At 42.9% G+C, this 17821-nt stretch overlaps 1 protein-coding gene across 4 annotated transcripts in view; it reads right to left on the reverse strand.

Moving 5' to 3' along the window:
* LOC126999053 (EARP-interacting protein homolog) overlaps positions 1-17821 on the reverse strand; it is an 83740-nt gene that overhangs the window by 43185 nt on the left and 22734 nt on the right. For 3 of the 4 annotated variants that reach the window (XM_050861443.1, XM_050861437.1, XM_050861448.1), the window contains 2 exons: positions 14937-15020; positions 10634-10766 (listed from right to left, as the gene is read on the reverse strand). In XM_050861443.1, the coding sequence (XP_050717400.1) occupies positions 10634-10766; positions 14937-15020 (217 nt within the window). Of the gene's footprint in view, positions 1-611; positions 4492-10633; positions 10767-14936; positions 15021-17821 lie in introns of those variants that run through there. The other variant, XM_050861453.1, reaches the window with a different exon arrangement.

Here is a 17821-nt window from a genome sequence, read left to right on the forward strand (position 1 = left end):
CAAGCGTGTTTTCAGAGCTCAGTCAATCGTACGGCTTCATCCGTGGCTTTAAAAAGACCCGTTCTCTCTTCCTGTTTTCTTCCTTTTTCCATGGTATGATTTTGAGATAACAAGGAAGTAAAGGAGGAGAAAAGTGAGCTCCGGGGGGCAGCATGAGCCAATTATAATGGCGCCACTATAAAGTTCCCTGCGCCATGACGGGCTCGGGGCCAACCATCAGGCCCAGATGGATAGTCTACCGGCGCCATAGGCCATATGTTAAAAAATAAATAAATAAATAAATAAAATAAAAAATTCCACAGGTCGGAACAAATAAGCACTTTTTCAGTGTTTTCAATACCTTGAGTTTCACGATCCTCGAATTTAGAGCAACACTGCGAGTGGACATGATGATGATGAACAAGAAAGCTGCTTTTGTTTACCATGGCACGCCGCTTGTGAATAAAAGGCAAGATTTTGTTTTTTTTGCAACATTTGGTGTAAGTCTAGGCATTCATATTGTTACGCCGCCCCCCGCTCCACACCAACCACGGGCAGGCAAGGCAGTGTGCCGAGCAAACACAGGAGTTGTGAACCCAGCAAGACAGCAAAGCGGGCGCCAGCCGACAGTGGCCCACACTCAGACCGCAGCACCACAAGGGAGGCAAGGCACCAGGCAAGGCAAAAAGAAACATTCTCAACACTAATTCCTTGTTTAATGACAGGCTCCACGCACAGAACAGTAGTTCTTGGGGCACAGTAGTACAAGTTATTCAGGCACACAGAGGCACGACAGACTCGCACACGGGACGCACACAGCTCACAAGGGCACTCAGTTGAGCACAACGACAAGCCCAAACATGCATCTAACTCCCTCTGGCTTCCGCTCGCCACTACACCTTCCACTTGCATCACACTGGTCAGGCAGCGGCAGCTTACACAAGGCGGGGCCCTGGGACTGATGACTGGGATTCGGCCCCCTTCTCCAGCCCGTCCGTGTTTCCTGCCCACGCCACATCCTTGGGCCTGGGACAGGCGCTCGGGCGGTGGCCAGACTGACCACAATCTTTACAGTGAGGTTGGAGGGCGTCGGAGCTCAGCCGGTCGAGGGAATGCATCGAGGGAACGCTCCCTCGGACACCGACTACGCCTGTGCCCCTTCTCGCCGCAGCCCCAACACGAGCCATGGAAACCCTCCGGGCTCACCATCCTCAATGCTGCCAAAGTCTATATATACCAAGTCAAGTCATACACAGCTTTGTGGGAGGAGACACAGCAGAGGCGTGACGTTGCTTGGAGCCAAACTAGAGAATGTAGAAACAGGGATTTAGAGAAAACAAAGAAAGGCAGACTAATTTAAATCAATCACTTTAACATGACCCCTCTCACACCACACTGCCGTTTGTAGGCATTAGAATTACTGTCACGCATAGCACAATAAAAAAAGGCAAATTTTTTCGTCAGTGGCTTGCCTGAATGTGCGGTGAAAGAAGGCAAAAATGCACATCCAATGTGCACACACGGCCACAACTTTAGTCACCCGTGAACTGGCTTTAAGTGACATCATCCTGCTGCTCCGCCCCAAACTGCCCCCTGCACGTGCTGGTCGCGGTTTTGAAGGCAGAGTGACTTGACTCGGTTTATATATACTTTGGATGCTGCCTTCATCTTCACCTTCGCCATCCGGCCCCGGAGGTCATGGCAGGGCAGGCTGGCCACCCCTAGGCCGCTCGTTGTATTCAGGAAGGCCTCGAACTCCAAGGCCCTTGCCAGCGCCACCTGCAGGTCCCCAGGGTGCGCCTGCTTAACGTAGACCTGCAGCTGCTGGTCCTGCAGGGCCAGTACCACGATCATCTCTTCTGGGGCCGCAGGATACGACCGTCTTACCAGCGCCTCCACGTCCTGCGCTAGCTGGGACAATGTCTCGCCCCACTCCCGGGTCAGCTTCTTTAGGCGGGCTCGGTATACCTCGGCCTGGTGGTGATGCCCGAAATGGCGCCACAGGCCTTCCGCCATGCTCCCGTAAGAAGCATGTTGTGCCGGCAGGAGGTGCCCAAGCACTCCAACCGCGGGGCCCCGTAGCGCTGTTGCCAACTAGAGCACCTTCTCAGCCTCACCCCAGCCCTGGGCAGCAGCTAGCATCTCGAACTGGGTGACATAGGCCTCCCAGGCCACCTTCCCATCATACTCCGCCAGCCTGCGCCTCCCTGAACGGTGGGAAACTGAGGGGCTGTGTGGTGGAGGACACGACCCACGTGGGCTGCAAATCAACCTACATGGAGGAGGGGGATGGGGTGAGGGAGGCAACGAGGCGGGGTAAATGGGTCCGACTCCGGCGCCAGCTGGACCCAAGAGAGTGGTTCCGTTGGCTCCCCAGCCTCCTGCAGCAGCTACTGGCTCCGACACGACACTGCGCGGCCCCAGGGTTCCCTGCCAAGGGCCCCACGCGACCCCCAAAAGATCCGCCACCCCGGTGTTTGCCGCCACAACACGTGAGGCTTCTTTTTCCTCCACACGCGACGTTGCCACCTCGCGCAGCTGCCTCTCCACCTTCCTCATGCCCTGGACCTCACCTTCTAGAGTCTGCACCTTCTCCAGCAGTTCACTCCTGACCTTGTCACAAGCCCGGTCTGTGTACTGCTGTGTTTCCACCTTCAGAGACGAGATATTGCTCTGCAGAACGTCGACAAGATGGCAGGCCTGCTCGTCTGCCCTCTGAGCCTGCTCGCGTGCCATCTTGTCTACCCTCTGAGCCTGCTCGTGTGCCTTCTGAGCCTGTGCCTCATGGTCCACTGCCATTTCCTGCCTCATACCGGCCAGCATGGCAGCGATCAAGTCCATTTGGCCCGGTTTCACTTCACCCGGGCCAGCCCCATGGCCCACCTCCTCTCCCTCACGGCAGCCATCTTGGGACGCCATGATGACTCAGCGAGCCTCACTGTTCACTTATACCCACTCCTTTGACACCAAATGTTACGCCGCTCCCCATTCCACACCAACTACGGGCAGGCAAGGCAGCGTGCCGAGCAAACACATGAATTGTGAACCCAGCAAGATAGCAAAACAGGCATCAGCCAACAGCGGCCCACACTCAAACCGCAGCACCACGAGGGAGGCAAGGCATGAGGCAAGGCACAAAGAAACACTCAACACTAATTCCTCTTTACTGAACAGGCTCCAAACACGTACACTGAAGTCCACAGGGCACGGTACAACTAAAGGGGCACTCAGGGGCATGACAGTCATGCACACGGCTCTCCAGGCAAGCACAAAACACCGACCAAACCAACCCAGCAGTCACGCCTCAACTGCCCCGCAGAGCGTCTCTCTCGCAACTCCCTCTCAAACGCCCCACAGCGCACGCCGTCACCCCTCTCTCGTCTTGTCTCCCCATACCCCCTGCATCACTCACCCTTCAACTGCTGCACCATTCCAAGTTAACACTGCATCGTGCTACCCATGATTTCATCACATTACACATGCAATCACTTACACACAACACAAACAAACACGCAAGCACACCAACTGGTGTAACAATATCATAGTGTTCTGTCATATTGAATGGGGCGTGATCCTGTTGATAAGGTATTGAATATGAATATTAGACAAATTTACGTGATATTTGACGATATACTTAACTTTTATCCAACGTGGTCGCTGTGATACTGGTTGGAGGGTAACACGTGTACGAGAGGCCTAACCATACAATGTAGTGAAAGGGTTTAGCGTACGCAAATTTCTTACATATTTTATTTTTATGTACAAACAAGATGAAACCCAAGCTACAATATAGTTTACATGTACTTAATAGGAAGAAAGGTAAGTATCAGGTGTATAAACGTTAGCAAAAATTAGTTACATGGTTGAAATGGTAGGAGAAAACAAATATTTCATGAATGTAATTGAAATGTAATGTAATAATGTTTAGTGAATATTTGTAGTATTGTACGTGTGCAGTGAAGTTTATACAGGTAACTCTCGATTTACGCAAGTATTGTGTCCTTGAAGAGGTCGCGTAAATCAAAATCAATGTAAATCAAACAAGAGGTAGGTTTCTATCGAAAAATAAATATTCACTTCATTTAGTGGAGAGAGAGAGAGAGAGAGAGAGAGAGAGAGAGAGAGAGAGAGAGAGAGAGAGAGAGAGAGAGAGAGAGAGAGAGAGAGAGAGAGAGAGAGAGAGAGAGAGAGAGAGAGAGAGAGAGAGAGAGAGTATCCATATCACCGAGATATCCACTCAGGCACTCAGTTTCAGCCTCACTCGTGTGAAGAAGAAATGAGGAACACCATGAGCGACTGGCTAGTATTGGTACCAGTACTGAGCAGTCTGGTACCAGCGCCGTACCGTATAGCTGGTACAATTAGTACCGGTACTGGTACCGGTACCTGCCCACCCCTATTGTTGAGTAGCGTGGCAGCGTGGGTACTGTATTGTTGTTCAAGTGGCGCGCCGGAAGAACTGAGCTCAGCTGTGTGGCCGCGGCGCCGTGTGAGTCCAGTTGCGTGAGACATCTGGTGGCCATTCCATAAAATATCGCGTATAAGTGAAAAAAACGTGTAAATCAAACATTTATATGGATTTTGGACCCCACGTTATTTAAAAAACGCGTAAATCGAGAGTTACCTGTAGATGTATAGGATTATTGGGTATATATGTAAAAAATATTTAAAATCTGCTGTAGGTAGGGGGTGCAGCACACGGTGGTGTACGGTGTACCCCCACACTGGACACTTCACCCCATATTTTTCATGTCAGTGGTTGTCAGATATTTAATGACAGATTCACTTTCAGATATCAACATGCCGAGGAAGTTTGTGCCAAAGGGGCTGAGGCAAACAGACAGAACTGTTTTGAAGGAGGCTTTTCAGCACCGAATAGAAACAGGATGCAGTATCAGAGAAGCCTGTGAGAAGTTTGGAGTGAAAGCGATGACCTTACAGGTGGGTAGGGTATAGGAAATTTATAATTTATAGACTATACTCTATGTATTATGCTATATACCAAATATACTTATATCTTACCCATTTTATATGTTGCTATTTGACATGGTTGTAGCCTACAGTGATGACACCATGTTTCTCTACTTAATGGCTTACATCAACACAATACATCAACACAATTGTCTGAGTACTATGTGAGGATATGTTGTGTAGTACTTAACCTGTAAATTATCCTCAATCCAGTCAATAACCTGTTGTATAGTATTTTTTAATATTTTTGTTAATATAGAAGCATATCATGTAGGACAGCCATTGAAATCTAATTCTCTTTTTTTTTCAGAATGCAGTAAAAAAAAAATAGATCCAAAAAGTTTGCTGATGGTAAGACCTTCGTCCCTCTCAAGGCTAGCCCCCAAAAGGTCTTCACTAAGGAGTAGGAGGCACACCTTTTTGATTTTGTGATCAAGATCGCCAAGAAGTTTTACGGCCTCCCAGCCAAGGGGCTCCGTAAGCTGGCCTACGAGTACGCGCATGCCTGCAAGTCACCAAGCATCCCGTCAGCTTGGGAGAGGGAATAGTCTGCCACCAGGGACTGGTACTATGCATTCATGTCTCGCCAACCACAGCTGACTCTGAAGGCTTCAGAAGGAGTGTCAATTGCCAGGGCTGTGAGTTTCAATAAGCACAGTGTAGGCATCTTTTTTGCTGCTTATACTGAGGCTATTGAAAAATACAGATTTAGTCCTGACAGGATCTTCAATTGTGATGAGAGCAGTCTAAGTACTGTCATGAAACCTTTGAAAGTTGTCTGTGAGAAGGGAAAGCCAGTAGCATCACAGATCTCTTGTGAAAGAGGAACTTCCATGGCTTTCGTGGGAATTATTAATGCCGGAGGTACGTTCCTTCCTCCAGTATTTATAATTCCCAGAAAGCGCTGGAATGACGCTTTCATGAGAGGGACGATTTCAGGGTCCAAAGGCCTCCTCAATCACGAAGGCTGGATGAATGGGGAGTGTGTTTTTCTTGCAAACACTGGAGCACATTCAGGAAAGAACATTCTGCAGCCCAGAGAGCAAGATCCTTCTCATTTTGGACACTGCAGAATGCGATATGAATATCAGTGCCATTGAATATGCAATAAATAATGGCATGGTGATTGTGACTGCCACCCTATACCACTGACAAATTACAGCCATTGGATGTTGCTGTCTTTGGGCCCTTCAAGTCATATGCAAGGGATACTGAATGACTACTCGATCATGCATCCTCAGACCCACATTACAGAGCACATGCTCCCAGAGTTTGCCTTCAAAGCATGGATTAGAGCCTGCACTCCCTCAAATGTGATGAGTGGCTTTTCGGCTACTGGCATCTGGCCAATCAATAGGAACATCTTTCCTGATGAGGTCTACATGAGGTCAGCAGTCAGTGACCAGCCAGCACCACCACAGGATAACGATGGTAATGACCACCCTGCTTTGGAGGCAGCCCCATCTTCCTGCACCTATGACAGGCCTAGTACCAGCTCCCGGCTACCTGTTTGGAGGCAGCCCCATCTTCCTGCACCTCTGACAGGCCTAGTACCAGCTCCCAGCCACCTGCTTTGGAGGCAGCCCCATCTTCCTGCACCTCTGACAGGCCTATTAGGCATAGCTTCCACCTCCAGTACAGTAATCCCTCGCCATATCGCAGTTCACTTATCGCGGTATCACTGTATCGCGGATTTTAAAATTGTAAATATTTAGTTTCGTATCGCGGATTTTTCGCTATATCGCGGAATTTTGCGGTATAGAGTTATTTTAATATATTTATTATTTTAATTATTTTGCAGTAAAAGAAGCATTTTCTAGCCTAAAAAAATTGTAAACAGTATAAAAAAAATTAAGAAAGTATTAATAAGAATATATTAAAATAATATTAAATTGAAATAAAATATGTAGCGCACTGCAGATGAGTAGACAAAGACTCGCACGTATGTAAAACGCAGCTACGGCCGCTTCCGTTTGAGCTAGTTTGCCCACGTGTGATCGTACACGCCACACTATTGGCTGATGGATGGGAGGCGACCAACCAGAGCACTGTGTTCTGTATCCTGGGCACTGATTGGCTCAGCGACCGTAGCATTTGTTGGTTCGTCAGTAGTTAGCTCGAAGACAAATGGAGAGTGTGTTACAGCTTGCTATCGTTAAATGCTCGAGAAGTTGGCAGTGAGGACCCAGACAGGATGAGGCAATGACAACACTTGAACAAGACTTAAGTCCTAAACTTGCTCAAAATGATTACTCCAAGCTTATCTAGTCTCGTGGAGCTCTTTGCGGTACTGGAATAAACACGTGGAGAGCTACTAAACCAAACAGCCGATACGATCTTCTTCTTGTGACCACAACTTACCGACCACACAAGTAACCAACATGTTGGTGACTGAGTTTCTGACTAGAATTTTGATGAGTTTCCTGTGAAATGTAGCAGACTTTGAATCTCTCGAGAAACTAGTGGTTGGGTGACCTTGTTCACACAGGCTGAGGCAAGATTCACAGAGATATGCGTGCTTATATAAATAATATATATAAAATATAATATATAAATTATATACATAATAAAATAAATATAAGGTCGCTACTTCGCGGATTTTCGCCTATCCCGGGGGGTTCAGGAACCTAACCCCCACGATAAACGAGGGATTACTGTACGTCTGACTGTTCCCTACCATCCATCTCCAGGGACAGTACTGCAGCTGCCATTCATTCTACCTCCACCACGAGCCTAACACCAGAAACCATCTGTCCCTATCATAAGGCTGCAGCATGACCTCATGGGAAAGGGAGGAAGAGGGTCCTTGCATGCATCCTCACAGAAAATGAGGAGGCCATCAAAAACCTCCGACAGAAAGGCAAAAAGAAGAAGAGTGTGCCAAAGAAACAGAAAAGCTGCAGGACCACTAAGAAAAAGCCTCAAGGGCCATCCAGCAGTGAAGATGAGGACAACCCTGAGCTGGTTCTGGATGACTCGTCTGAATATTCTGATAAGATGGATAGTATAGATCAGGGGTTCCCAAACTGGGGTACATGTACCCCCAGGGGTACATTTGCACGTTTCAGGGGGTACATTTGGTCTGAAGGAAACAATTACTTGCACAATACATGGTGTTGTAATCTGCACTCAGATTGCACTTTTCTCATTTTCTTTGTGTTGATTAGTATATAAGACAGCGCTAAAGAGCAGTACATTTCATTATTATAAAATAAGAAACACAGGGCGGCAGTTATTTTTAATTCGTCCGCGCTCATGTTGAGTTAGTGCGATGCATTAAAATAAGAATACCTGAGTTTTGTTCATTAATGTTTTGGATAATAATAATAAAAAGGTATGTATTGTATGTGCTGGATCAAAATATCAGTTACCTTAGTAATTGCTTTATTTCTGTTTTCATCATTTAAGATGCCTATGTAATCTAAACATGAAGACTCTAATAAACTTAAAATATCAAAATATTTAAATGTCCTTTTTTACTATCAAGCTTAATTTTTAGTGTTAGGGGTACATGGGAACCTATAAAAAGAGTCTAAGGGTACTGAGGAACAAAAAGTTTGGGAACCCCTGGTATAGATGGTGAAGCTGCAGGCCAGCCTTATCCATTTGCACAGAAGGAGGCAGAAGTAGGGGATTTTATTTTGGTGGAGCTGGAGGAAGGTCGAAATGCCGGGGAAAAGGTGCATTATTTCAGTAAAATCCTCTCTATGGAGGACAACACCGACTATAATGTAAGTTTTCCCCGGCTCAAGTCTAAGTTTGGGATTCTGGACACCTTTTGTTTCCCTTTAATAGAGGACGAAGCAAAAGTGTCTAAGGCAGGGGTTCCCAACCGGTGGGTCGCGACCCCCTGGGGGGTCGAGAAGCCTTAGCAAGGAGGTCACAAACCGTACTATTAGTTGCTTGGGATAATATTGATTTCAACTCCTCAATTAGATTTTTTTGTGCTCGTACATATATTTTGCTTTTGCTTCAGTGCAAAAAAAAAGTGTGTTACAGCGGTCCAATGTCATTAGATGACATTGGGGGTGTCTGTACGCGTGGCTGTTAGTGTATGTCCCTGCGTGAATGTGTATGTGTGTCTGTACTAGCGAGTATATGTGTCTACATGTGAGTTTATACATATGTACCTAAGCTTGAGTGTCTGTTCAGCTGTGCTTCAGTATGTGTATTTTTTTAGGTTTGATAGCTGTGGAAAACTATGTATGTTGATAATATTGCAAGAATAATTATCCTCTTTTTGTGAGTTAAGATTTGATCAATGCTGTGATTTAGTTTGCCAATAAATAATTACAAAATTATTGAATGATTTTTTAAAGATACCATTTCTTTCTCTCTCCTTAACAAAAAAATAAAATGAAAATCAAGCTGGTGATAGTAGGGGGTCACGTGGGTTTCAAGGTTTTGGGTAAGGGGTCACAAGTGCAAAAACGTTGGGAACCACTGGTCTAAGGAATACTGCAAAGGTATGTTGGTGCCCCGGCAGGGGAAGACCCAAAGACTTTGCAACATAGTTAAGCTAAGTCATCCCCTGTCCTCATTTAACATGAAATGAGGCAGTGTTACAAAGCAGTTAGAACTAGGTATATTTTTGCACTGTTTAGATAATAAAAAAAAAATATAAGATGTATATTTGTTTTATTCCACACAGCAAAATCTCATTTATAGTATGTTTGATTGGTATTGCAAGGGTGAAAAAGACATGTAATAAGGGTGACCAAGATAAGGCAGTCATGCCTCAAAACATATTATTTTACTGTTGTTTTTTCATTAATAGAACACTTAATATAATGTGTTTATTTAATTTCAGACATTAATATCTCATTTATTATAGTTTGAAATGAATTTTGGGGGGTGAAAATAGCATGTACGAATCATCCCCATAGCATATACGAAGCATCCCCACAATGGGGGTGATTCGTACAAAATGAAAGTTTTTGTTGAATGGCCCAAAAAAGGTACTTAGTTGCCTTGTGCAAAATTGAGCTGTGTGTCGAAGATAGCCCAGTCCCTGAGGGATGTTTCTAGCCTACAGTCTTACCTTCAAGATTTAAACTGGATTTTTCAATAATATTTTTCCACTAATAGTACAACATACCCCCACATCACCCTATATATATATATATATATATATATATATATATATATATATATATATATATATATATATATATATATATATATATATATATATATATATATATATATATATATATATATATATATATATATATATATATATATATATATATATATATATATATATATATATATATATATATATATATATATATATATATATATATATATATATATATATATATATATATATATATATATATATATATATATATATATATATATATATATATATATATATATATATATATATATATATATATATATATTATATATATATTTTATATATATATATATATATATATATATATATATATATATATATATATATATATATATTCTATACCTCATGAAGTTCAAAATAACAGCATTTTTGGAAAGTTACTTCCTGCATCAAGTGAGGGACTATATTTTGTGAGGAGTTAAAAAGATAAACAATATATGAACAAATGGAAACATGCATATATGTCATCGTTATTGATATTGGTCAGGGAAGTAAATATTCATCACTTTAAACACTCTCAGGTCATTCAATGACACTCACTGTTATTGTAGACAGTTGCTATCATGTCTGGACTCTGTGGAGCTGCCACAATCTTCCACACTTCTCCTGCTGGGTGTTCAAAGGTCTGCTTGGTCACCAAGCTTGTGTCATCATCAAACTCAATAAGTTGTACCTAAAAGTTGAGTTAAAAATATAAAATTGAAATTATAGCTTCCTAAAAAAATACTCCAATTTTTTTTTCACAATATTTAGAACTCAACCCATTTTAGGAATTATGAATTCTAAGCTCAAAAATCAAATCAAGCATTATCAAAAAGATAGTACTAATAGTTTGCCAAAGCAAGGGCCCCTGCCAATTAATGGCACATATTATATATTTATATCACTTCTGCTTTTGTCTCCAGTGCCTCAGTAATCATCATCAGCTTGACTATTCACTCATACTTCTTCTCTAGTGCTTCTAAATCTAATTACCAGGGATGGAGGATCTGTAAGCTATCCAATTTTCTGCTTCCTTCATGGGGAGAAACACAAAACACGAATGGATCATAAAGCTGCCACTTGTGTCATGGGGGTATTTCCATTTATCATAGCACATAAAAAACTGATCTATATGGGAGAATAAATATTTTTTCCCAACAATCAACACAGGATTTAAACCTGGGCTCCCAAGAAGGGAGACAGGCACTAACACTGGGCCAAAGGGTATACTGTGCCTTAGGCCTTTGGGATCTTTATCAATGTCTTGGGCCCTTACAATAGAAGGAAAGCTGTTCCAGGGGAATGCAAAAGTGAATATTGAAGATACTGGTCATTTCTTGCATTAGGAAGTTACATAGTACAGGGATGAGCTGGAATATTTTTTTTACTTGAGTCTTATGCAGTAAGGCTGTAGGGAAAGGTAGTGGCAGTGAGCATGAAAACAGCAATAAAATATTGCAAGGAAAGCAACACTATGGGGGACTAAAAGAGGTGTAACAAAATCAGTTAGAGGAGAAGTGTTAATAAGATTGATTGGTTGAATAGGATATCAAATCATGGTGTCATGATTGGTATCAGTGAGGCAACTGTCCTTTAACTATATATCATCCCATCTAGCATTATCAAATACCTGTCCTCTTCCTCATCTGTTCTCATGAACTATATAAACAACTATTGTTGCAAGTTGCCTCTCTCCAAATAAAAGTCTTCATATATGGACATTTTAGGTTAGCATATACAGTCTCTCACCATCTTAATTTTTTCATTCACATTTTGGCTCACTTCTGTTTCCAGAGATTCAATGCATTTAATTTCATACCACCTCTATATGTAATCTCCTTTAATTCTTATTTCACATGAATCCATGTGACAATAACAACATAAATAATAAAATAAGAGTGATCACCGAAGTAACAACAGTAATCATAATTATATAGTGAAACCTCCAGCTTTTAAATTCAGTTCATTCCTACTGTGGTGCTTAACCACATACTACTTTATAAAATAGCATTCCCCTTGTTCTGTACTAAGCTAAGATTCAGGTTTTCTAAGCTCAGCGACAGATATTGTTACGAATGTATTAATTTGAAAAGTGTATAAATACAGGTACTTTGCCAGACTACATATGACATTCCAGGCCTGGCTTTCTATAGGTCCACTCCTCTGATATTGCAATTTGATATATACTTCTTTCTTTATATACTCCTCCTCTACCTCTACTCAAAACTGCTGCTGTTACAGCTGCTGGACGTCCATCCTCAAAATTCATTAAGTTTTTGAAATATTCTCTCCATCTCTCTTTTACAGCTTCCCCGTCTTTCAACATCTTTCCATTCTCATCCATAACTTCATTTATTTTACTTGAGGAGATATTTTCTGCATTTCTTTTGTTTTTTACTTCTTTCCAATATGGTTTCCTGTTCCCTTTATACTTTTCACTTAGTCCTTTTCCAAAGTCTTTATCAACTCTCTTCTTACTTTCTTTTATTGCTTGTTTCAATTTCATTTTGCATTCTCTATATTTCTTTTTCCTTTCCCTTTTTACTTGCTCAGCCACATTTCTTTCTTGAGTTTTCTTAAAAAGTTCCCTTTTCTCTTTTACTATCCTCCTTACCTCTTCTGTCCACCATGAATTTCCTTTTCTTTTTCCATCTCTCACCACTCTCATCCCTAACACTTTTTTTGTTGTAGTTACAATTATTTCTTTAAATGTTACAAAAACTTTTTCAATATTTGTATTATCTTTTACACTTTCCCATTTTTCACTCAAGGCCTCTGACATTTCATGGTTATACTCATCTTTTATTTCTTTTTCCTGTAACTTCTCTATCTTCAGTATTTCCTTTTTTACTTCACCTTTCTTTTCAAACACCCACTTTACTTTCAGCTTTAACTTTGCCAGCACTGCAAGATGGTCAGATCCATCGAATATTCCTCTTACTACTTTCGCGTCACAAGTTTCATTTCTTAGCCTTTCATCTACTGCCACATAATCAATCAATCCTTTTTGCTCATTATCCTCTCCCCTCCTCCCAATAGTAGGACACATATTTGAAAATTGGAACAAAATCCGGGCTATACAGCACATGTCTGGATTGAAATGGCATGTCTGGATGGATATTGTAAATTGAACGAAGCTCTAGTTTACATCAAGAAATTTTCCACCAATCCAGAACTCCAGATCACATCAAAGGCTGTCAGACTTCCAAGTGCTGTCCCTTTTGTACCTTCAATGGCATAGGGCAAGAGGAATGAAGCTACTCAATGGATCATATTGACACACAGGCAATAGCTCAATGAACCTACAATTTCTGTGCAACAGATGCAACTCATATCTTACTCACTCAGACTAGCTTTCCTGACTTGCATGGTGCCCCTCATACTTTGTTTGCTTTGTTTACAACTTTACAAAAAACACCACCCTCAACACCTCACCACTGCCACACTGCACAAGACCGTAATCTAGCATCATATAAATTAAAATTATACATCTCTGCTTTACTCCAGCTGTCCTAAAGTGTCAATCTGTTATGCAAGAATTGATCAAAATTGCTGGTAAACTCTGGACCAGCTTTGCTTGGCTATAAACATGCTTTTTAAACATCAGATATTTTTATATTTCAGCAATTCCAGATGAGATCTCCAAAAAATTATAGTCAGACTCAGCTATGAAGTCCAGTGAGATCTCCCAAAAATTATAGTCAGACTCAGCTATAAAGTCCAGTTAAATCTTCCAAAAATTATAGTCAGACTCAGCTATGAAGTCCAGTGAGATCTTCCAAAAATTATAGTCAGACAGCTATGAAGTCCAGTGAGATCTTCCAAAAATTATGGTCAGACTCAGCTATGAAGTCCAGTTCAGTGGAGCCCACTTGGGGAGTTCCCTGACCACAGAGCTGCGCCAAATCTTATTTAATGAACACAGAACATTTGATACACAACTTCAAATAGTGTATAGTTGACCTATAAGTGATGTATTGGGGGTGATGCAGCAGCACTGTGAAGAGGTTCAGACCCCACCCAAATCAACTTCATAGTTGTGTCGGACTATAATCTGATTTGTAGAGGGTTTCCTGTAATAATAAAAATAATAACAATAACAAATATTGATTACCTTACAAACCAGTAGTCCGTTCAAATGAGCTGGTTACACAACTGCAGTCATTCCCCTGCATTGCAACCCATGCTCCCACTAAAGTTAACTCTCGATTTACGCGAGTTTGGTTTCGCGAGTTTCTCACGCAACTGGACTCACACAGCGCCGCGGCCACACAGCTGAGCTCAGTTCTTCCTGCGCGCCACTTGAACAACAATACAGTACCCACGCTGCCATGTTACTCAACAACAACAACACCCTCGCTGCTGTGGAGTGGCCACCAGATGTCTCACGCAACTTGACTCACACGGCGCCGCGGCCACACATCTGAGCTCAGTTCTTCCCACGCAGCATTTGAACGACAATACAGTACCCACGCTGCCACGCTACTCAACAATAGGGGTGGGCACTGGGCAGGTACCGGTACTAACGGTACCAGCTATATGGTACGGTACTGGCACCAGACTGCTCGGTACCGGTACCAATACTAGACAGTTGCTCATGGTGTCCCTCATTTCTTCCTCACACGAGTGATGCTGAAACTGGGTGCATGAGTGGACATCTCGGTGATATGGATATTCTCTCTCTCTCTCTCTCTCTCCACTGAACAAAGTGAATATTTATTTTTCGATAGAAACCTACCTCTTGTTTGATTTACATTGTTTTTGATTTACGCGACCTCTTCAAGGACACAATACTCGCATAAATCGAGAGTTACTTGTATTAGTTTTCTTTAAACACTATAAAACTCTGTATGTGACATACCTGGTTGGTTCTCCTTAAAGACTGAGTTCCAACGAGGAAATTTATCTTTTCAGTCTCAGCAGAGTGTGCTGCCAATGCTCGAGCCTGAAAAAAACATATTGACTCAAAACACTGTTTTCACTTAAACAAAGATATACAAAGGCCAAAAGATGTGCAGGAGCCAACATATGACATCTCCTGAAAGAGTTACCCACCATCTGTCATACCAATCTATTAACCAATTAATCTCCATTTGAAACACTTTCAATGGACTGTATTGGTAGGAGGTGGAAAGGGGTGAGGCAGAGGCAAAAAAGAAGCTAAAAGTAAGAGTTGCCCCAGGCAATGATGATGTATAACAGGAGAAATGCTGAAATAAGATTAATTGTATAGTGGATGCTGTGGATATGTAACCTAGCATAGAAGCAGGATAAGGTGCCAGATGACTGGAGAATAGCTATCAGTGTGCTGCTGCTGTACAATGAAAAATGAAGTAGGGATGATTTTAATAGTTATAAAAGAATGAACTTACTCAGTGTGCCAGGAAAGGTGTATGGAAGGTTATTAAATAGGAGTACACCTGTCCCCCGTTCTTCGCAGGGGTTAGGAGGACAGACCCCCACGAGTAGCAAATTTCCGCGAAGGTTTGCCATTTTCTTTTCAAATTCAGATGCTTAAGCATTTATTGCCATACACATTATTTACTAATGAATGCTTCCTTCTATAAAAATCTAATAATAAAAATATGAAACTGTTAATAAAGAATTATAATTATGAGCTGTTCAGTTGATAACCGTAAACAAAAAACAAGCAATGTGTTGGCGCGGCGGTGTAGCAGTCACCACTCAAACCACGTGCTCTTCCCCGGTGACTCCTCAGGAAATGGAGTGCTACAGCACACTCTATTTTTCGTTCGTCCTGTCTCCTGGGCCATCGTGCTCCCAGTCTGTCTTGTTGCGTCTTCGTTGTTTGTCATTCTTGTTACTTGTTTATCTTCAACTGTCTGTCCTCGCCCTCCTATTGTTAACTTATACATATTGTTCTACACGTACACCAACACTTCAATGTCACTTACACTACACAACATTCATGTACACGCATATACACACAAACACATTTTCTATGTGTTTTGCTTATCCCTATGATCTCTGTATGTTTGTTCAAATAAATAACCAGACGGATATTGACTTTTCTGTATCCGTGAACCAATTAGCATCAGAACACTCACTAAATACCTACAGCGGTAGGGGCTTGTTTACACGGGGCCAGTACAAAGGCAGGGCATGTGTGCAAGTAGCCTGCTCCCAATTTTTAAAGGAAAGTAATGACACCATGTTCTTTAATACGACCAAGTACGAGTTCACAGAGCCAATGGGATATATTAAGTTGCCAGCCAGCGAGTGTCACCACCGGGCCAAGTTCCCATTATCCCATTTTGACGGTGGCCTTCGACGTTAATGACATTAAAATGAAGTGACAAAAATGGCGACCGCTCGGTACGGAGGAGATGGGCACTGTGGCAAGAAGAGAGCAATGTTAAATCGAGGTGGGCAGGTACCGGTACTAATGGTACCGGCTAAACGGTACGCTACCGGTACCAGACTGCTTGGTACCAGTACCAATATTGACCAGTCGCTCATGATGTCCCTCATTTCTTCCTCATACGCATGAGAGGCCAGTGCCTGAGTGGATATCTCGGTGATATGGATATTCTCTCTCTCTCTTTCACCTGAATGAAGTTGAATATTTTTTTTTCCGATAAACTAGCATATAATAGTTATTATGGATGGACTCAGTCTAATCACAATAACAGTATATATTAGCAAACCTTAAAAAAATCGGACATGAAGAATTATCTAACAGATTAATCAATAAAATAATAGAAACGGGAGGAAGGATCGAAGCAAAAATGCAGGGCAGCATGGCAGATGGCGGGAAGACCGGCAGCGACTCAGCACAGCAAGGCCTAACTCATCTCCACACTCCACTGCCAGGCAGGGCTGGCGAGCATGCCACTATGCAGTATTGGAATCCAACCGGTACTAGTAGCGGGACTGGGTACCGTTAGGGTTCCGGTACTTTAACGGTAATGGTTACCGATAAGGTACCGGTACCTACTCGGTATTAGTTACCAATAAGGTACCGGTACCTACTCGGTACTGGTTACCGACAAGGGGCCGGTACCTACTCGGTACTGGCTACCGACAAGGTACTGGTACCTACTCGGTACTGGTTACCGACAAGGTATCGGTACTTTAACAGTACCCAGTACCGACAAGGTACTGGTACTTTAACGGTACCCAGTACCGTCAGAGTACTGGTACCTTGTTGGTAACCAGTATCGAGCAGGTACCAGTACCTACTCAGTATTAGTTACCAATAATGTACTGGTACCTACTCGGTACTGGTTACCGACAAGGTACCGATACTTTAACGGTACCCAGTACCAACAGTGGTAGGCGGTGGCCGAAGTGATAGCGTACTGGACCCACATTCGCCGCGTGATGGACGACGCGGGTTCGAATCCTCACGCTACCACTCGGATTTTTCAGTCACCGCCGAGTGGCTTAAAACTACCCACATGCTGTCCTGAAGACCACCCATCAACCCGGACTCTAGAGGAAGCCATCCAAGCGAATCAAGAACGAGTTCCGGGGGGCAGCATGAGCCAATGCAAGATGGCGCCATTATAAACACTCGCCTGCGCCAGAACGGGCTGGGCCGACCATCAGGCCCCACCTGGAAGAAGCCTTGGGCCGACCATCAGGCCCCACCGGGAAGATGCCTACCGGCGCAATAGGCAATAACGTAAAAAAAAAAAAAAAGAAAAAAAAAAAAAAAGATACCGGTACTTCAACGGTACCCAGTACCGTCAGAGTACCGGTACCTTGTCAGTAACTAATATC

The sequence above is a fragment of the Eriocheir sinensis genome, chromosome 2 (genome assembly GCF_024679095.1).
Source record: "Eriocheir sinensis breed Jianghai 21 chromosome 2, ASM2467909v1, whole genome shotgun sequence".
Taxonomy (NCBI): Eukaryota; Metazoa; Arthropoda; class Malacostraca; order Decapoda; family Varunidae; genus Eriocheir; species Eriocheir sinensis.